Source organism: Ylistrum balloti, unplaced genomic scaffold (assembly GCF_031769215.1).
Source record: "Ylistrum balloti isolate Yb309-2 unplaced genomic scaffold, AGI_CSIRO_Ybal_v1 Utg369726, whole genome shotgun sequence".
Lineage (NCBI taxonomy): Eukaryota > Metazoa > Mollusca > Bivalvia > Pectinida > Pectinidae > Ylistrum > Ylistrum balloti.
Window position 1 is genome coordinate 340,990 of NW_026781943.1, and position 24,716 is coordinate 365,705.

Below are 24,716 nucleotides of genomic sequence, written 5' to 3' on the forward strand. Positions count from 1 at the left end.
TCAAGAAGCTACGGAGGCCAAATGGTGACATAAAATTTTGAGATGTTTTATATATAGATGTAGCACTTCGTTTGAATGAACTCTCAAGTTAATAATTGTATGTATTTTCACCCACATTCTACTGGGCAGATAGACAGAAGCAATGAGGCTCCATTCATATTAAGACACTGGCTTTGAGTTCTAAATATAGATTGCGCGGTCATGTGAGCTTACGCCATTGAGGGTAAAATCGATGTCATCGAGTATACGGGTCGAAAATGACATTCTTTATCAGTTGTATTTATTTATCAAATAGTAAACAGCACGATTTACCCTAAATCATGATTTATAAACATATATGTTAATCCGAAGACATTTTAAAGTATCCATTGTTATCCTTAAGTACATGCTCTTGCATCAGAAGGGTCGCGTTATATAAATCGGTTAGAGTGTTAACCTACTTGTGCTAAACCTCAGATAAAGTCCCCTGACGCGTAGTTCAATGCTCCTTACCGTAGAGATGTGTTTTTTTCTCAGAAGCTTGAGAACTGTCCAAGAGACTTTATCCTTCTTTGGATGGCGTGTGACGGGCCTCCCGTATGTGGTTTAGTGAGGTAACCACTTTATCCTGGCTGTTCATTTGGCGATAAACCCAGTAACAAGCAAGCAAAAAAACTTTATAATTGGACTCTTCGTTGGTGATACTGAGATTCCGTATCAGCTTGTGTATACAACTTTATATCCGTAAACGTCTCAGAATTTACGAGACTCGGGGCTTCCATATAATTCTACAGATATAACTATATTTAAGAGTTGTTTTAAAGTGAAGCATACACATCTGTATACAATGCTTACATAATGTTCATTGATATTGTCGACGTCTGCCTCAGAATAATTAGCCTGTGTTTTCAGGTGAAGAAATTCAGTATAGTGTGACATTTCAGTGAAGTGAGACAGATTGAAACAAGTGTGAACAGACCACTCGGATAGATTTGGTATTTTGATAATTTCACCCAGGTATGTTTTTCATTTCATTTATATACATAATTTATAATCATCTGAAATATATCTTGAACGAAATGTACATGTATGCCATTGGTATTAGAGGAATTGGTCAACGGTAGATATAAACATTGTAATATCATTTATGTTGTAGAAAGCAGAATGTGTATTCGTGTGTGTGTATATATAAAATAGTATGTACACTTTTATGTATGTATGGTCCGAAATCATTGTATGCATTTACAGCTTTTAAGTAACGTTGATGTTTATCACACAGCTAGTAACATAGCAATAACAAATTAGGAGTCTATGCTTTGAAGAGAGGGTCCAGGGGCGAAGCCTTGGTTGGGAGTCTTGGCTCTCGGATATAGCTTATATAACACATTTTATTTCACAACAATGAGAAAAATCGCTGTTTCGAGGGTAATCATACAAGCATAGCCAAATGATACACCAATGACAACACAGAGTCACTTATCTGATTAAAATATAGACCCTAATGATCCAATATAGGAAACACCTTAAAAACTAGAAGTGATAACTTTCATCCAGATTGGATATAATTTAATGTTCATTAGAGTGTGACCTGTTATCTACCTACACAGTAGATTAGATGGACGCATCATTGAGTTGGATATATACATATAAACTAACTAGCGTATCTAGCACCACACACTTAGACTTGTAAATATGTCCGTGTTTACAAACCAATGAACATAGAATTCTGACAACCCATCCATACATTTTACATTTAGGGTTTGGGTTTTAATATCATTTCATGAAATAAACAGATAATTAATCTTTCTTATAAACGCGTGTTGGAACATTGGACAGAACAGTTTATTTTCGTGGGAATTCCCGACTCTTATGATGGGCAAAAAACAGACACTAAGGAGTTTCATAGGCATATAAAAATAAATCGGTTATTTTTCCAGATTCAGTACGGAAATGTCAAGGTTACGCACGGCTATATATCATACAATATGTTTTAATTAACATAATTTCGTAATAAATAATTTTTGAAAAGGAACCCAGTGCGCTCTGATTTGCACCTGTACGTGTGATAAGCACTAATATATTACTACGCCAGTCGCGTCGCCAATGCTAACATACCTTTTACCAAGTTGAATCACGATATGTTTGCGTTTTTGTATTAGGTTTGGAAAGTTCGTCTCTAAGGATAGCAATGAATATGTATAAAAAGTTGCAAGCTCCAGTCCTTTGTCGATATCCGACAAACTGGGCTTCCTCTTTCCGACAGGTAAACAATCATTCAGTATTAAGGCATGTTTTCTTGATACTGTGTGTTTACAGATACATAAATATAATATTAACAATAAAGGTTCATGGTAGGTTATTACACAGAACAATAGTATAAAAATGTTTAAGTACTGATCTAAACTCAAATAAATTATGTAGAATCGTCGAAAAGTGTTTAGATGTGTTCAAATATCAAACGGGGGATTATTTTTCGGATAAAAAAAAAAAAGAGAAGAAGAAGAGAAAAAAATATCTGCATCATTCAATGTAATTAATTTGATCGTAAATAGGTGATCGGTGAACATTACTCATAAGTGAGTTCGTAATTAATCTTCCATACAGTGATGGGCGATGAATATTATTATTGCCGATTTATGAATTGATGTATCCCTAAATCTTATTGTACATCACCGAATTTCACAAAGATGAAACGAGAGTCTTGTTGTGCAGTGTTCACGACGATCCGTTCGGAACAGTGTATAATGTACTTGTCAAGTGCTTAAGCGACCGGGTTTCCTTACCGATCGGAACTTCCTCGAGGCATCGTGATTCATTATAGTGTTAGGAGTCCAATGCTGGTTTCCTGCCTGGAAAACAGTATAATTAATATCTGTCGTTGAAATTTACTTTATGAATGTTGTAAAATAGATAATTTCCTGGTGTCTCACGTAAGGCGTTTCTCAGAAACATAGAGAGAAAATTTTAAATATATCTATCAGATATCAGTGTTTTGTTTTATGAGAAAAATTGAGATTTTCAAATGTTTGGAAATAAAATGTTTGTGAGAGGGATTGCAGGAGTCGAATCTGTTGAAATCTTAAAGTGACTTCTTCACAATAACCAAAATGTCCAGAGTGTTGCTATTTAGCATGTAGCACGCTAGGACAAAGTGCCATCACCAAACTTTGTTTAAATGAATGACATTGATACACGTTCAAGGTCACAGGGGTCAATTGTGTTAAAACCCTCAAGCGGCTTCTTCTTAATAACAAAGGATAACTTTTATTGATATTGGTTTTGTAACATAATTGATAAATGCTACAGACATTTTTATATGAATGACCTTGACCCAATTTAAAGGTCTCTAGTATCAAGTGTTTTCAGAACATGTCGTGATAAAGCTGTTGTAACATATTTGAGGAAAAGGATTTAATGTTTAAGGATATTAATTTTATGAAGCGAAAACTTATTTTATATAAACCGTTGAACAGATTCGCAATTCAGACCATTTTGAGCTTATATCATATATATTTGTCTTTATAATCAAATGACCGTTAATGCCTATAAACCACTTGTTTTTGGTTGTTTGTTAATTTGTTGTTAGGTCTGTTGTGTGGTCGATGCTCTCGTGTATCTATAATTAAGTTTAGGTATGTGTCTTTATGATATTTCAGCTGTTTATCCGTCATGTGTAAGCGATGTGTTATCTTCGTATGTATTCTTGTTTCATGCTCTAACAGCTTTCGATTTGATTACGGTAAGATAACTACAGTGCTCTTCAAAGTTAAAAAAAGAAAAACTTCCTTGGTCAACAAGTCCCTGAATAAGTTTCACTTGAATTGATGCTGTTTACGTCCAATTTAACAGTTAATGTTACTCACATACGTGTTGGCTTTGGATGGTGGAGTAAAACCGGGTTCCAGGAGAAAATTCACCGATCTGTAGCCCGTACCTGGGGACTGTCTCATGTAGGCTCCTAATCCGTGACCTAGAGGTAGAAGGCACGTGATATAGATTATTAGACGTCTTCAGTACCTGACTTACGCGGTCCCTCACAGAGAAATATCATCATACGTTATCACAACACGTCATCTTTCCAATGAGGTTTGATTTTTTAGTATGCCTTGAATGTGTTCATATGCATTTAGAATAAGTAAATGCCGGATTTCATTTACATATTTGCAACTTTTTTGATAAAGTACACTTGGGGATATCTCTATATCATCTCTGTATCATAGATAATGTAATTTCCATATATTTACATCATATCGATTTTTTTGTCATTATTTTCTTTCATTATGAATTCAACCATCCATGGAGATAAAACTTATACACAGTAGTGTGGATGTAAATATGTTTCGGAGTGTCACAGAACTTCTGAACAGCTGTTTAAGGATCATACACGTCTATTAGAGAAGCCAGTACGATGTAAAACATGGTGTGTACACGTAATGGTGATGTTTTAAAAACATTCAATCCTAAACCATTATAGGAGAGGTCAGAGGCTTGTCAACGTATGGTAAGCGATTGCAAAGTAAGGTTTAATCTTTTTATGCACGAGATAACATGTTTACAGGTAATTTTACATGTGTTTCATATTCCATGCAAGTTAAAGTCCATGTGAGTTATATTTCAAATGAGTCTTATTACGTGTATGTCATAGTCCATGCAAGTTATATTCCATGTGAGTTATACCAATTGTGAGTCATTTATTGTGACTCATAATTTATGTGAGTAATATCCCAAATGAGTCTTATTCCCTGCGAGTCAACTTTCATGTGCGTCAAACCCATTTTGAGTCATATTCTATGCCGACCATATTCATTCACTTACGCCGCACGTTCACGTGTGTAACAAAAGGTTACACTGACCGGAAATACGATTGATCTGGAATAAACAACTCTTTGCAAATCTCTTGACCATTCCGGAGATCTAGAAAATACCAGTTTCTCGCAGGTCAGGTCTTCTTTGGGCAATAATGGCGATGATGACAAATATGTGCAGTATTTTAATCATGACCGTCAGAACGAACATTAAGTGCCGTTAGGTCACTGTAAGTTTTATTGTAGATATGCACATATCTTAGATACAAGATATTAATGTTGAACAACGTCTTCTTCAGCACAGATAACACATCGAGTTTAAATCAAAGTTTTTTTATTTTATTTTACAGAAATTGCCAAACAATTTCTAATTGATATTAATCATTTTTGTTGGCTGGGATAGAAACGCGATAGGGGTCTTTACTGTGAGATAAAACCGGAGTACCCTTGAAAAAAACCCACGTGATCTGTTATATTACTACATATCTTTCCACGTCAGTTGCTGGAATTGAACCCAGACCATCAAGTTTACGTCTGTGGAACATTACCATCTTTGAATGCTTTTAAATCTTCTTTATCTAATGACGCTAATTCTTGTCCTCCATCTTATTATAATTTTGGCGAACGTAATCTAAATATATTACATACGAGACTCAGACAACAGTGCAGCTCTTTGAAAAGTGATTTGGTCCGTGTTAAGATTGTTGATAACCCATCGTGTGCTTGTGGACATTACTGTGAGGATGTTGGGCACTTTTTCCTAGAATGTAAGCTTTATAATAGAGTAAGAATAACGCTTTTTCAAAGTATAAACATGTTGAATATAGATCAAGTGAATTTACATCTATTCTTATTTGGAAATGAAAATCTGTCCCTAACTACCAATACAGAAGTATTCAGACACGTGCAAATTTTTTATCAAATCCAGCAACAGATTTTAAATAAAATTTACTAACTGTTAAATATATTATGTATGCCTTGTTAATGTTATCATGTAAATATTATCATGTATTGTATTAGAGGAAAAGGCGGTCATAAGTTGAAATAACTTGTGCATAATCCTCTGCTCAATTTTGGGCCAATAAATATGTTTAAATCTAAAATCTTAGAGAAAGACGAGTGCGCTACCACTATACCACCCAACCAGATATCTAAATTTCGACCAAACGGACACCTCCACTTTGGAGCCATTTTGGTATTAATATATCTATATTCAAATTATATCAGTTTAGTGTCCTATGGTTGTAGTTCTTACTAATTTTCATCTAAATGCGCGGATAGAATAAAAATTGTACTTTTGAAATTAAAAAAATGTCGGAAACATTCGCGACGGGAAAATAAATTATGGACTCCGTTACTGCAATGATTGCTTAATCGATCGATTGATCGGTCGGACGGACAGCCGAAAGGTCGGTCGGATGATACAGCTAACAGTACCTTTTCAGTTAGATAAATAAATGAATAATGTGTTTTATAAAGTCAACATTTATCAAAATCTAATTATAAAAAAGGTCTTTTATCGTTAAAGATAAAAAAGCAATTTTAAAAGGAATGATATAATTCTGGTATTGTTCTTTAAATAAAGAAAAACAAGTGTACCGACAGAAAAAAAAAAATTTTTTATGTTATAAATAATACATCTTTTATTCATGCTTTTTACAAATACATTTAAAGTATCACTATTTGTTATTTTGATATACCTGTATTTTTATTGCACTTATCACGTAACAGCAGGAAACTAGATCTATAAACCTACAGATAAACGACGTTGTCTACAAAGCCTACAGATTGAACTGGATATTTGATTAAGCACGATGTCGTGATGAAGAAGCATTCCTCTGTCATACAATGTCCACAAATTTAACCCTGTAGGGCGGTTGGCTGATTAACCATTTACAAAGTTCACGTGGGCGGATGCATCCAAACCCTACTCATAAATACGATATCTTATAGAAATGAATTCAATATGAACATTGGACAATTAATCCAGTTAATGAGTGTCATCACGACGATGTCAAGTTTTGTTTAAATTTCGTAGCGTTCCTAATGATCGGTTAAAAAAAATTTGAAAAAATATATTTTTTAAGTATGACGCGTCTAAAACTTACATTTTTATTTGCTTATCAACTTAATCATTATTTCCTTATCTATATATATATATTAATTAAACTTATTTCAAAAATTTTACATAGCTTTTTCTATATCTTTTTCTTTCTTTTATCTTAATTCCTTGAAACTGGCATATTTGTTTATTGGACATCAATGTATAAGACACTTCTATGCTTGTATAAGACATATCGGTTCTGGTATAAAGCACTTCGATGTTTGGATAAGACACTTCGATACTTGTACAAGACACATCTATTCTTGTAAAAGACACTTCGATGATTTTATAAGACACTTCGATGCCTGTATAAGACACTTCGATTCTTGCTAGTGGTGTTAAGTATATAATTATGCGGTTTTGGTAATTTAATGGGACATTTTCTTTGAATAAGATGCTTTGTTGTTTGTTGAAAACAATTCGGCATTTTTCACAAGGCATGTCATATATTTTATACTTAGATAATGTACAAGAAAAATTCAGTATATCAATATCATATCGTGTTATCAAAGAACTTTTTCAGTATATCAATATCATATCACGTTATCAATAAACTGTTTCAGTATATCAATATCATATCGTGTTATCAAAGAACTTTTTCAGTATATCAATATCATATCACGTCATCAAAAACTGTTTCAGTATATCAATATCATATCGTGTTATTGAAAAAACTGTTTCAGTATATCAATAGCATATCGTGTTATTGAAAAAACTGTTTCAGTATATCAATAATATATCGTGTTATCAAAAAACTGTTTAGGTATTTTTTCTGTCACAATGTCATACGTTTTACATTTCATATCTTTTTATTCATTCAATTTTTTCTATGTATCTGTTTTCCTTTTTTGTGATTTTGAATGATGGTGTATTGTATAACAAACAAGCAATGAAGTTATGGTATAGTGTTAAGTCATTTAGGCGGCATTCGATAGAAAAAAATCATTCAACCCGACCCTTGATATCCAATTCTAAAGGACATCAGCTGTAAGTAAATATATATATATATATATACCGTGGTAACTTCTATACCCAGTCGTGGAACAGAGTGTGTTGAACAAGGCCGTTTCTTTTTCTTAGTCAGCAATTGGGGTGAGTATTTTTTTTTATATATATATATAAAATTTGACGTTTGTTTGTAAACAGCTTCAATATATCCTTATTTGGTGAAGAGCTGTATACATCGATTTTATCCACACAAGAAAATAGTGTTCTTCATTGTGGTATTTAGTTCACTTGAATTCATCATTTTACAAACGTTCCAAACACACGAGCTTTTAGCAAGCAAGCGATAATTAGTAACGAGAGCGAAAGACATACCATTTAAAACATCCACGAGATTGTATGACCTGTTTCCAAGCAATTAAAACGCTATTCCGGCGATTAATTGACTCGCTCTGTAACCCGTGTTCTGTTTACGTCATCAGTAGGGGCGTAATGATATGACCTGTAGGGTATAGATATGTAACACTGTCAATTTAATGAACACGTGGAGGTAGCCATAATTTCTTACGAATCATAACTAGTGTAATTTTGATAAATGGACGAAGGAAGTGTCATTTTAATCTCTAATATTCACTGTGTATTAGGAATGTGAATCATTTTTAATTGTTAAGTGATTGTGAAGGCAATTTTCAGCTACCGACTGATATCATGACAAACTCTATACATATATACTGGCACAGACCTCAGAGATACTCTCGTTTTATACCAGTAGTCATTATACTACAGTCTGATATCGGTTACCAAACTAAATATACACGTTTTATTGATTTTTTTTCGTGTTTGAAAAAAAAGTATGCTAGCTTTGATTTAGTAAGATTAATGATTTAGATAATTTTTTTGTCTCTAAAATTAACACTTATGCATACTTTTATTAAAATTATCACCATCATTCGGGAAAATATCTACTGATGTATGTTTTAGTATATCTTGATTCAGACTGAGGACAAAATGATTGAATAACTGACATCCTGATAAATATAGCATTGATTGAAGTATATTGACACGGGATGTTAATTTCCTTCTGAATTAAAAAAAACTCACGAAATATAATATAGTCACAACAAAACCTTTCAACTGTTTTTAAAAACCAGAATTTGATAATGCTGTGTGGGTGTGGTAGGGAGGGTGTGATGTGGGTGTGGTATGGAGGGTGTGATGTGGGTGTGGTAGGGAGGGTGTGATGTGGGTGTGGTAGGGAGGGTGTGATGTGGGTGTGGTAGGGAGGGTGTGATGTGGGTGTGGTAGGGAGGGTGTGATGTGGGTGTGGTAGGGAGGGTGTGATGTGGGTGTGATATGGAGGGTGTGATGTGGGTGTGGTAGGGAGGGTGTGATGTGGGTGTGGTAGGGAGGGTGTGATGTGGGTGTGGTAGGGAGGGTGTGATGTGGGTGTGGTAGGGAGGGTGTGATGTGGGTGTGGTAGGGAGGGTGTGATGTGGGTGTGGTAGGGAGGGTGTGATGTGGGTGTGGTAGGGAGGGTGTGATGTGGGTGTGGTAGGGAGGGTGTGATGTGGGTGTGGTATGGAGGGTGTGATGTGGGTGTGGTAGGGAGGGTGTGATGTGGGTGTGGTAGGGAGGGTGTGATGTGGGTGTGGTAGGGAGGGTGTGATGTGGGTGTGGTAGGGAGGGTGTGATGTGGGTGTGGTAGGGAGGGTGTGATGTGGGTGTGGTAGGGAGGGTGTGATGTGGGTGTGGTAGGGAGGGTGTGATGTGGGTGTGGTAGGGAGGGTGTGATGTGGGTGTGGTAGGGAGGGTGTGATGTGGGTGTGGTAGGGAGGGTGTGATGTGGGTGTGGTAGGGAGGGTGTGATGTGGGTGTGGTAGGGAGGGTGTGATGTGGGTGTGGTAGGGAGGGTGTGATGTGGGTGTGGTAGGGAGGGTGTGATGTGGGTGTGGTAGGGAGGGTGTGATGTGGGTGTGGTAGGGAGGGTGTGATGTGGGTGTGGTAGGGAGGGTGTGATGTGGGTGTGGTAGGGAGGGTGTGATGTGGGTGTGGTAGGGAGGGTGTGATGTGGGTGTGGTAGGGAGGGTGTGATGTGGGTGTGGTAGGGAGGGTGTGATGTGGGTGTGGTAGGGAGGGTGTGATGTGGGTGTGGTAGGGAGGGTGTGATGTGGGTGTGGTAGGGAGGGTGTGATGTGGGTGTGGTAGGGAGGGTGTGATGTGGGTGTGGTATGGAGGGTGTGATGTGGGTGTGGTAGGGAGGGTGTGATGATGATGATGATGATGATGATGATGATGATGATGATGATGATGATGGATGATGGTGTGATGATGATGATGATGATGATGATGATGATGATGATGATGATGATGGTTTCTCGTCTCCATGGCTGAACCCGTTGCCGGGCGTTGTCCTATAAGTTGATTTCCTGGCGAAGTGTAATGTTGTATGTGTGGTGATGGTGGTAGGTGTGTGTGTGTGTGTAGGTGTATGTAGGTGTGTGTTATATATACATATATATACTTAATGTGGATTTTTTTAAAAAAGGGTTTTGGCCACGATTTTAGATTTTGTTGAATTCTGTTACAGTTGTTGTGACGAACAATGCACCATAACCATTGTGCATACATCTCACGCACACTCGTACATGAATCGTGACACAGTATCGTGCCCACAACTGTGCAATAGGATTGCACTTCTTGTACGATTTGGTAAAAATTGTTGATTGATATTACGAATTAAAAAATAAACGAAAACGCGTGACGAAATAGCGATCACAGGCGTAATAAATATTGATAAGTGGTTGTAAAGGTCATTTCTAAAATTTAATAGGACAGTTGGACATTGGACACGGCACTAATTAGTCATTCAAGCGTATATGGTTTCTGACCTCAGAAAGTGGCCAGTCGTGTGACTTGGACAACCTTGTGGGTATAGCCGTGACTGGTCCAGATAAATACCAGCTCGGTCTCCCGTGTAAACAAGGCGCTTATGATTAACTTGGGTGTGTCCTTTTTGTAAACAAAATGATTGAAAAATGATAGTTAAATAGACGCTATGAAATTTGATTTTTTTTGTCGACATTTTTCTTATAAATACTGTGGTTACAACTGCGTTCGTCCATGTTGCTAGGACTGTATTTCTATAAATAGCACAACATTACTATAGATAGTCAAGACTTTTTCTTATAAACACTGTCTACGATCTGTCTTTCTATAAATAGTGCAGACTACAGCCGGGGCTGCCTTTCTATAAATATTGCAGACTACGACTACAGCCGGGACTGCCTTTCTATAAATATTGCAGACTACGGCCGGGACTGTCTCTCTATAAATAGTGCAGACTACGGCCGGGACTGCCTTTCTATAAATATTGCAGACTACGGCCGGGACTGTCTCTCTATAAATAGTGCAGACTACGGCCGGGACTGCCTTTCTATAAATAGTGCAGACTACGGCCGGGACTGTCTTTCTATAAATAGTGCAAAATACAGAGAGGACTGTCTTTCTATAAATAGTGCAGACTACAGCCGGGACTGCCTTTCTATAAATAGTGCAGACTACAGCCGGGACTGCCTTTCTATAAATAATGCAGACTACGGCCGGGACTGTCTTTCTATAAATAATGCAGACTACGGCCGGGACTGTCTTTTTATAAATAGTCCAGACTACAGCTAGGGCTGTCTTTTTATAAATAGACCAGACTACAGTCAGGACTGTCTTTCTATATATAGTCACGTCTACGTTCGTCGTTATGGCCAAGACTGCCTTTCTTTAAATAATCCAGACTACACTTAGGACTGTCTTTCTATAAATAGTCAAGACTTCAGGTAAGACTTCCTTTCTATAAATAGTCAAGACTACAGTTAGGAATGTTCTTCTATAAACAGACCAGACTACTTAGGACTGTCTTTCTTAAAATAGTCCAGTCTACGTTCGTCTTTATGACAAGGACTATTTTCTATAAATAGCCCATACTACATATAAAGCTGTCTTTCTATAAACAATCAAGACTACATTCGCCATTATTGATTCGGTTTCATTTCTATTAACAGTAAAAGCTGCGTTCTAGGAGTTTCTAGGAGTGTCGCATCCATGTTCTGTTCGGATGTCCCAACAACAACTATAACATATATACAGAAAAAAGCCGGAATCCGGTCCGGAAAATTACAAAAAATTTGACTGCAGTCTTGTGTAAGTCAGATTTCTAACCATAGTTCAGATTTAGTTCCTTTTCCATGAAGTAGGGACTATTACTTCAGCCTTATTTAGACTACCGGTCTACATCTAATTCAGACTACTTAGTGCTTAATGCCCGTTAGGACGTTTACCTGTACAGGTTTAGCACGCTCTCGTATTCACGTGCAGGTTTGCATTGTGGCTTCCTATACACTACCAATGTAACTTATCATTCACGTTGTTCCAGTACATTAATTTTTGTTCGAAGCCTCATAGAAATAAAGATATCATTTATCAATTATATATTTGATTTTGACGAGGAAAACTGTATTGATTTCAATTGAATGTACATAAGTACATCCACACCGCGATCACTCTCGTTTACAGGGATCGATATATCGATTGGCTTGTTTCATTTGATAGGCCAATGTATATCATATCACTATGCATGGCCAAGTGTTTGATCTCGGACCATTTAAACTCACTCGCGCTGCGGATGTCGAATTTGGGATTTTTAATTCACTGGACAATGTAAGAATGTGCTATTTCACTTCAATTCACTATGTGTAAGTTGCCATGGATGTTGGGGATTTTTTAACAAGATTCAATACGTGGACAGAGATTTGTAATTAAGTAAGTACACGGTAAGTACATGGTTAATACATGTACTACACTGCTTCTATTAAGACGAGATTAATGACCTAGCTGGGTGACTGACCTCACTTTATATAACGTCATTGTAAACAATTCATCACTTGTGTATGAAAGAAATATAATTTAGTTGATATAAGAAGCTAACGGACGAAAGTGTGAACGAAATATGGACAAAATATTAATATTTCATGAACGAATGGAAGACCGTCCTGAACGCCATTACGAGCTTCACATACGAACGGATGAAATTCACGAACACCAGCACGAGCTCCACGAGCTTCATGAATGACAGGATGAACGACAGCATGCAGGCTCTTCAGGATTTTGACACATACAAACGACTTCCACGAAAGACGGCACGAAGGAAAGGACGAATTTTAAGGACGAATGAACGAAGTTCAGCAGGAACTGCATTCACAAATACGGACGACCTTCGCGAATGACATCACAATCTTCACGAATGACATCACCATCTTCACGAATGACATCACGACCTTCACGAATGACATCACGACCTTCACGAATGACATCACGACCTTCACGAATGACATCACCATCTTCACGAATGGCATCACAATCTTCACGAATGACATCACAATCTTCACGAATGACATCACGATCTTCACGAATGACATCACAATCTTCACGAATGACATCACAATCTTCACGAATGACATCACGGCCTTCACAAATGACATCACCATCTTCACGAATGACATCACGACCTTCACGAATGACATCACGACCTTCACGAATGACATCACGACCTTCACGAATGACATCACGACCTTCACGAATGACATCACAATCTTCACGAATGACATCACGACCTTCACGAATGACATCACAATCTTCACGAATGACATCACAATCTTCACGAATGACATCACAATCTTCACGAATGACATCACGATCTTCACGAATGACATCACAATCTTCACGAATGACATCACAATCTTCACGAATGACATCACGACCTTCACGAATGACATCACAATCTTCACGAATGACATCACGACCTTCACGAATGACATCACGACCTTCACGAATGACATCACAATCTTCACGAATGACATCACGACCTTCACGAATGACATCACGACCTTCACGAATGACATCACAATCTTCACAAATGACATCACGACCTTCACGAATGACATCACAATCTTCACAAATGACATCACAATCTTCACGAATGACATCACGGCCTTCACAAATGACATCACCATCTTCACGAATGACATCACGACCTTCACATGACATCACAATCTTCACAAACACAATCTTCAAAGACATCACGAAAATAATGACATCACGACCTTCATGACAAACGAACCAAAGAACGAAAATAATGAACGAAAGAAAGAGAGAACGAACGAATGACGAAGTGACGACTAGTTAAATTGAACTTTCAAACGACTAAAGTATATATAATATGACATGGTATATATACATAAGATACATCAGTGTCCCATGTGTGTAGAATGAGATTTTTATCCTGCTGAATATCACAATCTGTGTTGGAATATCTGTGCTGATTTTTTTGTTATCTCAGAAAATGAATGTCTTCCATATACTAACAGATGTCACTTTTCATAAATGACATAACACGTTAAAGAGCTTGACAATGTGATTCTTATATACCTTACCCCAAATTTATCTACCTCGACATAAAAAAGAAGACAAAACATTGAAATTTGGTAAATATCAGACAAAACATCGCAGTTGTCACATTTTGAAGAGGTGCATAATAGATGCCTATTTTTCCGGATCTCCTGTTCTCCTCATTTGGTTATTGTGAATATGTATTTTATAAATTTCATCGCTAAAACTGATGACGGCATGGCCACCGCCATCCTCCCAGAGCGGTGTCGACAAGATGTTTGATATCATTCTCTATGAATATATGTTAAAAGCCTTAGGCAGATTTACATCTAGACACCACTGCTGTTTGGGAACGAAAGCATATCTTTAGAACATTTTTGTTAAAATGTTAAAAAGATAAGGTATGCTGCAAATTAATAGAGACGGTCAGGCAACAAGAAACAAATATGTTTATCCTGAACAAAGGATGAGCAGTCAGTGACTGGATATATGTTTTTTTTTCACAAACATTGGCATCTTATTTCAATAGGTATGTAAATCTTTTTCAGTGAAACCATCATCCATCATATCATTTACCAGGAAGCTGTTTTTTGCCATTTTTGTATACGTACGCTAGAGCTACCTACCAGTACGTACAGGCTTTGTTAGATGAAGTGATGATAATTAAATCTGTTTTAATGTGTAGAAATACAAATTTCTGTATAAGTATTTCAGGTATTAGCAGGTTATTTAAGTTTTATTTTCCAGATTAAGTCATTTTGAGCAAATACGAAAAATTGCGCTACCATAACTTCTATTCTAAACTAACAATCATTTCACACAAATGAAAAAGCAGAATGTTTATTAATTCTGCAAAAGAGCTACATCATGTACAACGTACGTGTACATTTCATTTAAAAAACGTTCTTTCATTTCTTTGATTTTTACTCTTATTAAGTCTGATATCCGACGATGCTTGATAAAACTGGGTCACACATACATTTAAAGTTGTACAGTAGATAGCGAAGATTCTCACGAGAAGACGAGAGATTCTCTGCTGGCCCATTCATATCTTTTTAATAATTTTAGTTTTGTATGTACGTGTCACTACGTGTATTGAAGAAAATCTTGGTCCTGACGGTGATTGAACCTTATGGAAATCTGGTGGAGTATTGAATACAGATCGAGGGTTGTTTTTTGTTTTGGTTTTTGATTGTTTTTTTTGTTTTTTTTTTTATAAAACCGCCAAATTTTTAACCATCAAAATTGAACAAAAAACAGTAAATTTGTAATTGTGGACTGCTTAACTTACATCAATATTTTTTTTTAATTTTGTAAATATGGTTATACAGCTTTCGTTGTTATTTAGTCTATCCATGGAATGGTCTGTGTAGAGCTGTCGTTCCTCACATTCACATGTCTGTTGTAACTATGAAAAATCTCGTGAAAACCGGACTGGCGTTTTCAACAGAAAACATAAAAATCGGTTACTGATGAGTTTTCATACAAAATAAATAAAATATTCTCGAAAGTTGAGTAAGGATCCGTTTTTTTAATCTAATTAATTACAACACATTATAGCGTAATATTATAACCTTTGATCAACATTTATCTATTTATTTACTTATTTTATTTATTACTTTATTACAGAAAACAATGAAAAGATAAATCAACAGAAGGCAATAAAATGGAACATGATAAACATAAGGATGTCAGCAGAGTGCGCGATTCCGGGGTATCTGGGATGTCATCTTCCGTTTCCGGTTCCAGTTCACTGTCCGAGGAGGACGTTATTGCGCCAGATGGAGGTTGGGGATGGGTTGTCTGTTTCGGAAGTTTCATAACTAATTTTGTACTTGATGGTACCATGTTTTCATTTGGAGTTCTGCTGATTGACTTGCTAGAGTTTTTTGGCGAAACAAAGTCGAAAACGTCCTGGGTCGGGTCGGCACTTGTTGGAATGAGTATGATGGTTGGTAAGTAATCAGGTATAAATGATGATTTTTGTTAAATTATTCAAATATTTCTGATGTTTTCTCTGCTGCTCCTGTGCTCAAGCCTTTTTGATTTCATTTAACCATCTGATTTCGATTTAAATCAAAATCCAACGTTCAATATGGCCGCCGACTGTCATATTTGATTCTCGTATACAAAGAGGCAAGTGCGGAAAAGTAATCTTCTAAATCACTTGTCGTGTCCTGTTTCTGATCATGTTCGAGGAAACATACTGTGGTGCAAAGGGTTGAATTGAAAATGTACGTTGAATATCGTAAGTCGCTGTATGTACCGGCTTTCGAGAATGAAGCGCATTGAGAACAGACCTTTCAATACTTGTAAATAAAAAAATTATATAATGTTTTAATTTGATGCACGCTAGATTTAATACTAACTGTAAATGACAAGTGGAATATGATTATTAACGATTGTTTTAATTTTTCACAGGTCCTTTCGTGAGTTTGTTATTACGGAAATTCTCCATCAGAGCCGTAACTATCACGGGTGCTGCTGTGGCTGCGTGCGGTTTTATCGTGTCCATCTTCTCCCCAAACATCGAACTTCTCATTATTACATACGGCATAGTCGGTGGTAAGTATGACGTAATGACAATATGACGTCATTTGGTTTTTGGGTTCTGAAGGCGTAAAAATCAGCAGATGACTCTTCCCATCTCCGCCCACTTTTTTTACCCACATATCCACGATACTCCAGGTATTACAATCAATTTCGCTTTCTGCACCCATGGAACATATCATGGTAAACCTTGAAGCCACAGTCAAAGTATTTTGATTGGCTCCAGGGGAGAAAACTCTGACAAATTACAAGCTAATACGCTCTTTAAGAAGATTACAAATAAGCCACACCCACACTAAACCCATTGCAATATACCGTCATGCGACTTCAAGATTCGTTTGATGTGCATCAAAGGATTCAAACTAGTGTTTTCGCCTTGTCCACTAGGTGTCGCACATGCAACCTTCATTTTTGGCATGACATGTTCCAGGTATAAAAAGAGCGAAAGTGATCGTAACCCCTAGATTACCGAGGATACTTATCCACACAGTTAAGATAAATGTGAATATTTCTGTTACGTTCGTCTGAAATTCGGCCAAATTATATCATGAAATCAGACCGATAAACATCACACTAGACGTTTGCTTCGGTAGAATGTCGCTTAGCTCATTTCAAAACTACACTTCTATTACCAATCGCACGCAGATCGGCATTTATAAGTGATGTCTCAACATTTGTCAAATTTGTAAACACATACAGAAGATATCTCATTCACATGACTATAAATAGAATTTGATCACCGTCACTTGAACTCTTCCCCTATCTCGCAAGATCTTTGTAAGAAACAAACATTGATATCGTGTTATGTTTATTAAGGATATTCATTCGATTCCATCTTCTATCCTATCTATTTCAGTAAATAAGCAGATCGTAACTTCTGGCACAGTGAAAATGATATACGTTCTGAGTTTGAGCTTTTAATCTATATATTCGGAAGCAAATAGGATGCGTCAATGTTTAACAAAATGGCCTAAAATATTTGTACTCATGTCAGTATGAAGTTACAGATGAAGATTAACAATGATTTATATTTAATGATTTCAGGAATTGGCTTCTGTATGATGTTCATCCCAGCCATTATTGTCGTTGGTCTTTATTTCAATAAGAAGCGTGCCTTAGCGACGGGGATCGCGACCAGCGGTTCCGGTTTGGGAACGTTCGGATACGCCTACATCACAGACGTCCTACTCTCCATGTACGGATGGCGAGGAACAATTCTAATTCTGGCGGGGATTCTGTTGCACGTAGTTGTTTGTGGTATGATATTTCGGCCATTGTTAACAACCCACGTAATCAATTCCAGCAAGAAAAAATACCGAAGTTACAAAACTTCATCTTGTGACCTATCAGACCATCCAGATGTCAACGAAAGCTTCTTAAACCGGAAGTATGGATTCGGTAGTGGTGACTTTGTGAAAAAAGGAACAGAAAAGGAAGATTATATTATTTGTAACGTACCTTTGGGCTTTCATAAACTTGACAGATCAGACATCAGTAGAAGTTCTGACGTCATCGTTTCAAAAGACCATGTTCTTGGCCAAAAATCACGACAATTTAAAAGTGCAATCGACATAACACAGCGATATTGTGAAGTGACGTCATCTCCAATGACAAAACCACGACTGCTGAATCCAATGATGAAAAAAGACATATTCTATAGCGGAAGTATTCAAAACATACCGGAAGTTCAAACAGAACGAGAAATCAAATCGGCCACGGTGACCAAAGATAACGGCGAAACTAGGTCATTGCGACATTGTTTTGGAATTGATGTCAATGATGTATTTTGCTTCGAATTGTTGAAAGATCCAACTTTCCTATTGCTAGCGATATGTATGACAACCTGGACAGGTAGGAAATGCTTTGTTTTAATCATAACTAGCAATTTCGTTTTATTTATTCATTTTGTAAAACATTTTTTTTATTTACTATATCTATTCAATATTATTTCATCCTTCAAGATATCTTCTCTGGTTATGGTAAAGTGATATTAAAATATTTTTCGTTTTCTAATGTCAAAATATATCAATATATATCAAATATACACACATTTATAACACTATATCGTACAAACGTACAACAGCAATATTTGTAACCGTGACATATCTAAATTACACATTTATTTTCAATATTCATCTGACCATGAAAACTGGATATGTTCCTTATATACATAGATTAGTTTCAACGTGACTCAAAGAAAAACAAAACTTAAAAAGAAAACGCTGTGTGGAAGTCGTCGATGAAGAAGAGGACGCTTTCGCTTCCAGAGCACATGATCTTATTCTCTTTGTACTTTCCTAAGGAGTCTACGTGTAAATCTTGAAAACCTTTCTCGTTATCATATTTTGTCAAAGTTTTTACTTGATTTGAGTTTGAATTTTGGATATGTTTACACGTTGCCATTTTTCTTTTTCTATTTTTTCTCTCTGTCTTTTTTGTCAAAATTGGTCGCTTTTATATTGAAACTGTCCGTTAAAATAACACATGAATTATAATGATACAGTTTGGATGAATTCGTTTTCTGTTTCCACATCGAAGTGTATCTACATTGGAGGAACAATATATTGCTGGGTACTTGTGAAACTGCCGGAGACCCTAGCGCTTTCATCAGCTTCCATTTTAAGCGGCCTTTAGACTTCCTATTTACTCAACTTTTACTCAGATTTTCTCGATTGCCAGCAGGCAGACTCACTTCCAATAGTGTCATCAGGTAACTCCCTGATCTCAAATTCTGTGTCCAACTCGGGTATTTATTTTTCAAACGTTGCTGTTGTTTTAGTCAATATCATTTTATTTTCTTTACTCGGAAAAACACGGATTTCTATATCTTTTAAATATAGAGCGTGGCTTTACATTATAATCAGATATTATTTTCTTGTTTATTTATAAAATATCGTGTTCTAATCCTATTTTCAAACTATTAGTTCTGTTTACATTTTCATTCGGTATTCCTCCGCAAGCATAATTGATATTACACATCCATGGACAAAAACTTTGGAATTGTTTACCGTCATCAAGAACCGTGCAAATCAATTGTAAACATTTCATTTTTATGCTAATTTCGAGTGCTATTCAACAAAACATCATCACGGAGGGAAATCACGTGGTTTACACGGTAATATGGCCGACACGAAAACCACTTCACTTAACGGAAACCGATACTGTACATCACAGTTACATTTCATCTCTACAAGGAATACCCTAAATAGATACCCTACTCTACATCTTCCCATACAGACATTTTTGAAATGCTTTGCTGTTTTTGAAAACTTTCGGAGAAAAGTTACGATAGAGTAAAGATTGCATAGGTTGACATTAAGTGATGTTCTCTGAATTGAACTAAACACGAAGGTGTTTTCGTTAATTTTTTGGTGAACTGTGCTGATTAATATTTTCGTTAACGATGAATGCCCCCGTTTGTATTCACTAATAATAGAATTTACGAATATTGTAAATCACTTAAATTTCCAGAATACCTCGTCATACCTCGAACTTACCTTTAGACATATTCACGAATACATGATTTCGCGAGCTGTGATCTAGAACTGATTAAATTTGCGAACGATGAATTATTTGAGACTGTGACTCGGCAAGGCTCAGATGTCGGTAACCGAATCAACATGGAGTTATTTTCGTACAAATTATCGCGAAGGATTTAAATTCGCGACTGTCTCTTCTCTCGTATTACCGCGAAAATAAATCCCACGCGAAATACAAGTGATTTACAGTTCTTGATTAAATATACATGATTCGGTTCCTGGTCCATATTTTGTTGTCGATTGACAAAAAAAAAAAAAAAAAAAGGAGAGAAAAAGAAAAGAAAAAGGTAAATGACGTCCATCTCCAATCTAAATCAGAGAACATCGCCATGGAAGATTTTGTGCTTCAGAATAACTATGTATAGATTTGCACCATCAACGTTTTCATTTCAGCAATTGCTTGGTTACTGGAAAGACGCAAAAGGGAAAACCACGGTCACGTGATCTTTTCGGTCTCCCGAAATGGGGTAGGAATCGTGGGGATCATATATGTAATATGAAAGACTATTGTGTCATTTATGACGAATCAGATTCGGTTTTTTTTTCACAATCAATCTTCTTAATCTTATATGTATTACCAAGACGCACAAATCGTCTTTTCAGAATGGTTCAACACGTGTACAATTGACATTCTATTCTTACTCTTCACCATCACAGTGATAAGTAGATCAAATTGAAAAAAAATTGAAACAAAAACCGAAAACTGATTAAGTATATAAGTAACACAATGCATGTACTTAAATAATTTTCTGTTTTGATCAGATTTCCATCGACCAACTTGGGGAAAAAAATGGAAGTCATGTAAACATTTATTTCAAGACACAAAAAACATCAAAAACTATACACATTTGTGTGTAAGGCCGCCATTTTCATCTGTCTGGAGAAAATCTATTAGCTTATTTATGACTTGATAAATTTGTCATTGACCGGGTGTAAGATCCGACAAAGTTAAGTAGCCAAGGAAACTTAATATGGTTTGTTTCATTCCGTGTCCAAGTTCCAAATTTTAAAACTAAACTCTGATAAGGCAATAAGGTTGAGACGTATATCTGATTGTGATTATGCAGGTCAGTTACGTCAGTTTTAAGCCTCATTTTGAACATTTGCTCACAGGAATATGACGATGTTATGTCCGAAGTCTTAACAACGACCACCAGGATGCCCTAATAAAGTTAACGATACGTGTGTATAGATTTCATATAGATGTTTGATAGTATAATAGAGAGATGTTTAACTTGTCTAGATTTCCATCAATCGTTCGCAAATTCGAATGAAACTTTCACATATGTTCTGTTTTGGCCTAAAAAATAATCTTAATACAGTTTGTCAAGACGCTCAGGTTATACCGTGAAGATTGTACAACAGACATACAAGTGTAAAGCACCTTTCAAATCAAATGTAGATACAGTAGAGTCAAACAAAGTATTTAAATGCATCATGCAGCTGTTCCGTCCTTCTAGGACTCATCAGTGATACTACACCATACAGCTGTTTCGTCCTTCTAGGACTCGTCAGTGATGCTACATCATACAGCTGTTTCGTCCTTCTAGGACTCTATAGTGATGCTACATCATACAGCTGTTTCGTCCTTCTAGGACTTGTCAGTGATGCCAAAGGTCTTAATTTTGAAGCCTTGGAGGCGATTGACAAAAAACTCGAAATGGTCGAAAAAAAGTCAAATCTTAGACAGGGGGGATGCATTATCCTTATAATTAAACAGATCGGTTTCTTTTCATATTAATAACACGACTGTTCTTTAATCACTGATGAAAATCACTCCAACTCACTGAACAAATCCCAACAGATTCCGCTGTATAATGACAATCATCTATATCGAACTGTGATATGGTTTGCCATGATAGGCGAGTTGCAAAATCGTTCTAGTAATTGCGATTCGAGACTGTCATTGCTTTATGAACTTGCTTTAAGAATGTATTTCGAAATTTGTTCTCTTTTTTTTTATCTTGCCAAAATAATCACAACGTGTTTCTGGTTTTTTTTTCTTCTTCTCTTTTGTAAAGTCTACATTCCTTAAAATGATGGGGAACATTCGTTAATCATTAACGCTATCAAATCAATAACAATTCTATTCTTATAAAAATGATAATTTTTTATTCTTTAGTTATAAGAAACAACTCATTTTAATTTTAAATTAAACTCAGAATTTTTTTCATTCAGCTCAAATTGTCTCCCTTACCTATCTTCCGGATATGGCATTATCGAAAGGACTTCCAAGAAACCAGTGCGCCTTTCTCATCTCAATAGTTGGTATAACAAACATCGTCGGGAGGCTTGTTTCCGGTTTTATCACCGACTGCTTACATGTGAAAAGCATCCATATCTACGCATGCGCATTATTTGTGGCGGCAGCTATCAATTTCCTGTTGCCATTCTGTGACCGATTCTACCTGTTTGCTGTATGTGCTGGGATATTTGGATTTTGTATGGGTATGTTGTCAAGAGCAATGCTTTTTCCAACGTTTGTTAAGACCCATATAGATCAAATCTCCATTTTTGTGGTTAGATTTTGAAGTCCTCGCTTTATTCTTTATTTTTTTTTTCCAAAACGGATATTTTGAAAATAACTTATCAATTATTTTTATTTAAATATCTTATTTCATTCTTTAACATAAATGCCTTTTTAGTTTTCAATTTTGATACAATGTAGGTAGATAGTTTTGTGGGAGATATGAGCGGAGAAAATTTCAAACTTATTTTTCATACCATAGGCAAATGCAACCAAATGATTTTGCTTGTATCAAAGAAGAGAAAGGGGAGATAACCAGTGCTTATCGAATAAATATAGAGTTGGATAGAATAGAGTGAAATGATTACTTTGTTTTGTGATTTCATATTCATTATGTCCATTAGCTTCTACAGTCTCTCTCCGGACAATCGTCATTGCTGATCATCTGGGGATAGATAGATTGACCCAGTCATTCGGACTGATCGCCCTATTTCAAGGAATCGCCTTCATCATCAATCCACCATTAGCAGGTAAGTCACGTGACTCTATCCGATTCCACTAAAGTTTCGAATGATAGCTAGTTGTCAGTCTTCGGACATTATCGAGACTCTCCAATTGAGGCCATTGTCAAACTGACAGACTTTATAGACTTTTTTATCGTATAATTAAATCTTAACATGGGATGACGATATTTCGGTGCAATCACTTCAATCTCTCGGATTGATAAAGGTCACAATTGTTCAAAGTAAGGGGGATAACTCTGTTATAATTTTGAATAAAAGCAGGCTAACTGGACTGGACATGACGACTTAACATTACGGCAGGAACTGAACTGTCTAAGTTGAATTTGTCTTCCGGAATACAATTTTGAAAAGATTCTGATCAAATTCACAACAATAAATACCAAAGTCAGGAATTAGATCAGATGATGTTGTTTTCAAAACCTGTTCGGAACTGCACCGTGATCGATCTCATTATTTCCATAAAAACACAAAACATCGATTTGTTTCAATGTGACTTAAGGGTTGTTACATGTATAAGAGTTGGGCTAGTCGTACATACAGCTAATTTTTTTATTCTAGAGTAATTTCCCTTATCACATTAAATCAATTTGATTTTATTTTCTTACATTCTACACTTGATAAAAACATACCAAGCATTCAAGTTATTTTGCAGTCAGTCAGATCACCTAAAGTACTATTCTACCCAAACCTTCTAATTTCTATTCCGGTTGTAGGATTCCTCTTCGACAAAACACAGTCTTACGTCTTTCCGTTTGCATTGACCGGATGTATGTACCTGGTGTCTGGAGGAGTTTGTATACCTTTGTTGCGCAATCGTAATACGACTTCCGGGAATATCGACATCCACGTGACAACGCCGGATTCCTCCGAAGAGTCTGTGATCGATTGACCAACCACCTACTTTTTTGTTGTTTTTTTTTAGAGGAGATACCATACCATGGTAATCAGGGACACATATATAATGATACTAAATATTCAGCCTTATATGGAACCTTCAATGATGTACTTTTCTCTGAACGGTGACGTCATCGAACTATTTGCTGTTGGTGTCGACCCAGGCCGTTGTTTTCGCCAATGTGACAGTGTTTACATTCAGTCCAATTAATTCTTCAGTAGCAATTCATCGTATCAACAGCCACGATATAAGGATATATGAAATAAAATTTTGAATATTATACGAAACGAAATATTCATCATTATAGCGTCAAGAGTTCGTAACTAGGCATATGGTGCAATCTTTCTATCGTTTACAACTGTAAAAACTTTAGTAGAATAAGTTCAAATGTGACAGTTATAAATGAAAATTTCTTAATTTTTCCAGATTATTTGCAGAAAAAAAATCGTACACAGACTACAATGATGGTTGTT

The 24,716-nt window shown here is 36.2% G+C and overlaps 1 protein-coding gene across 1 annotated transcript; it reads left to right on the plus strand.

The window, feature by feature from the left end:
- Positions 1-910: 910 nt before the first annotated feature.
- On the plus strand, positions 911-24,716 carry LOC132565598 (monocarboxylate transporter 9-like). Its single transcript, XM_060230244.1, has 7 exons — positions 911-996; positions 15,898-16,223; positions 16,690-16,833; positions 17,863-18,669; positions 22,536-22,805; positions 23,229-23,354; positions 24,062-24,716. Exons 2-7 carry the CDS (start codon positions 15,935-15,937, stop codon positions 24,235-24,237), a joined length of 1,812 nt encoding a protein of 603 aa, XP_060086227.1. The 5' UTR covers positions 911-996; positions 15,898-15,934; the 3' UTR covers positions 24,238-24,716.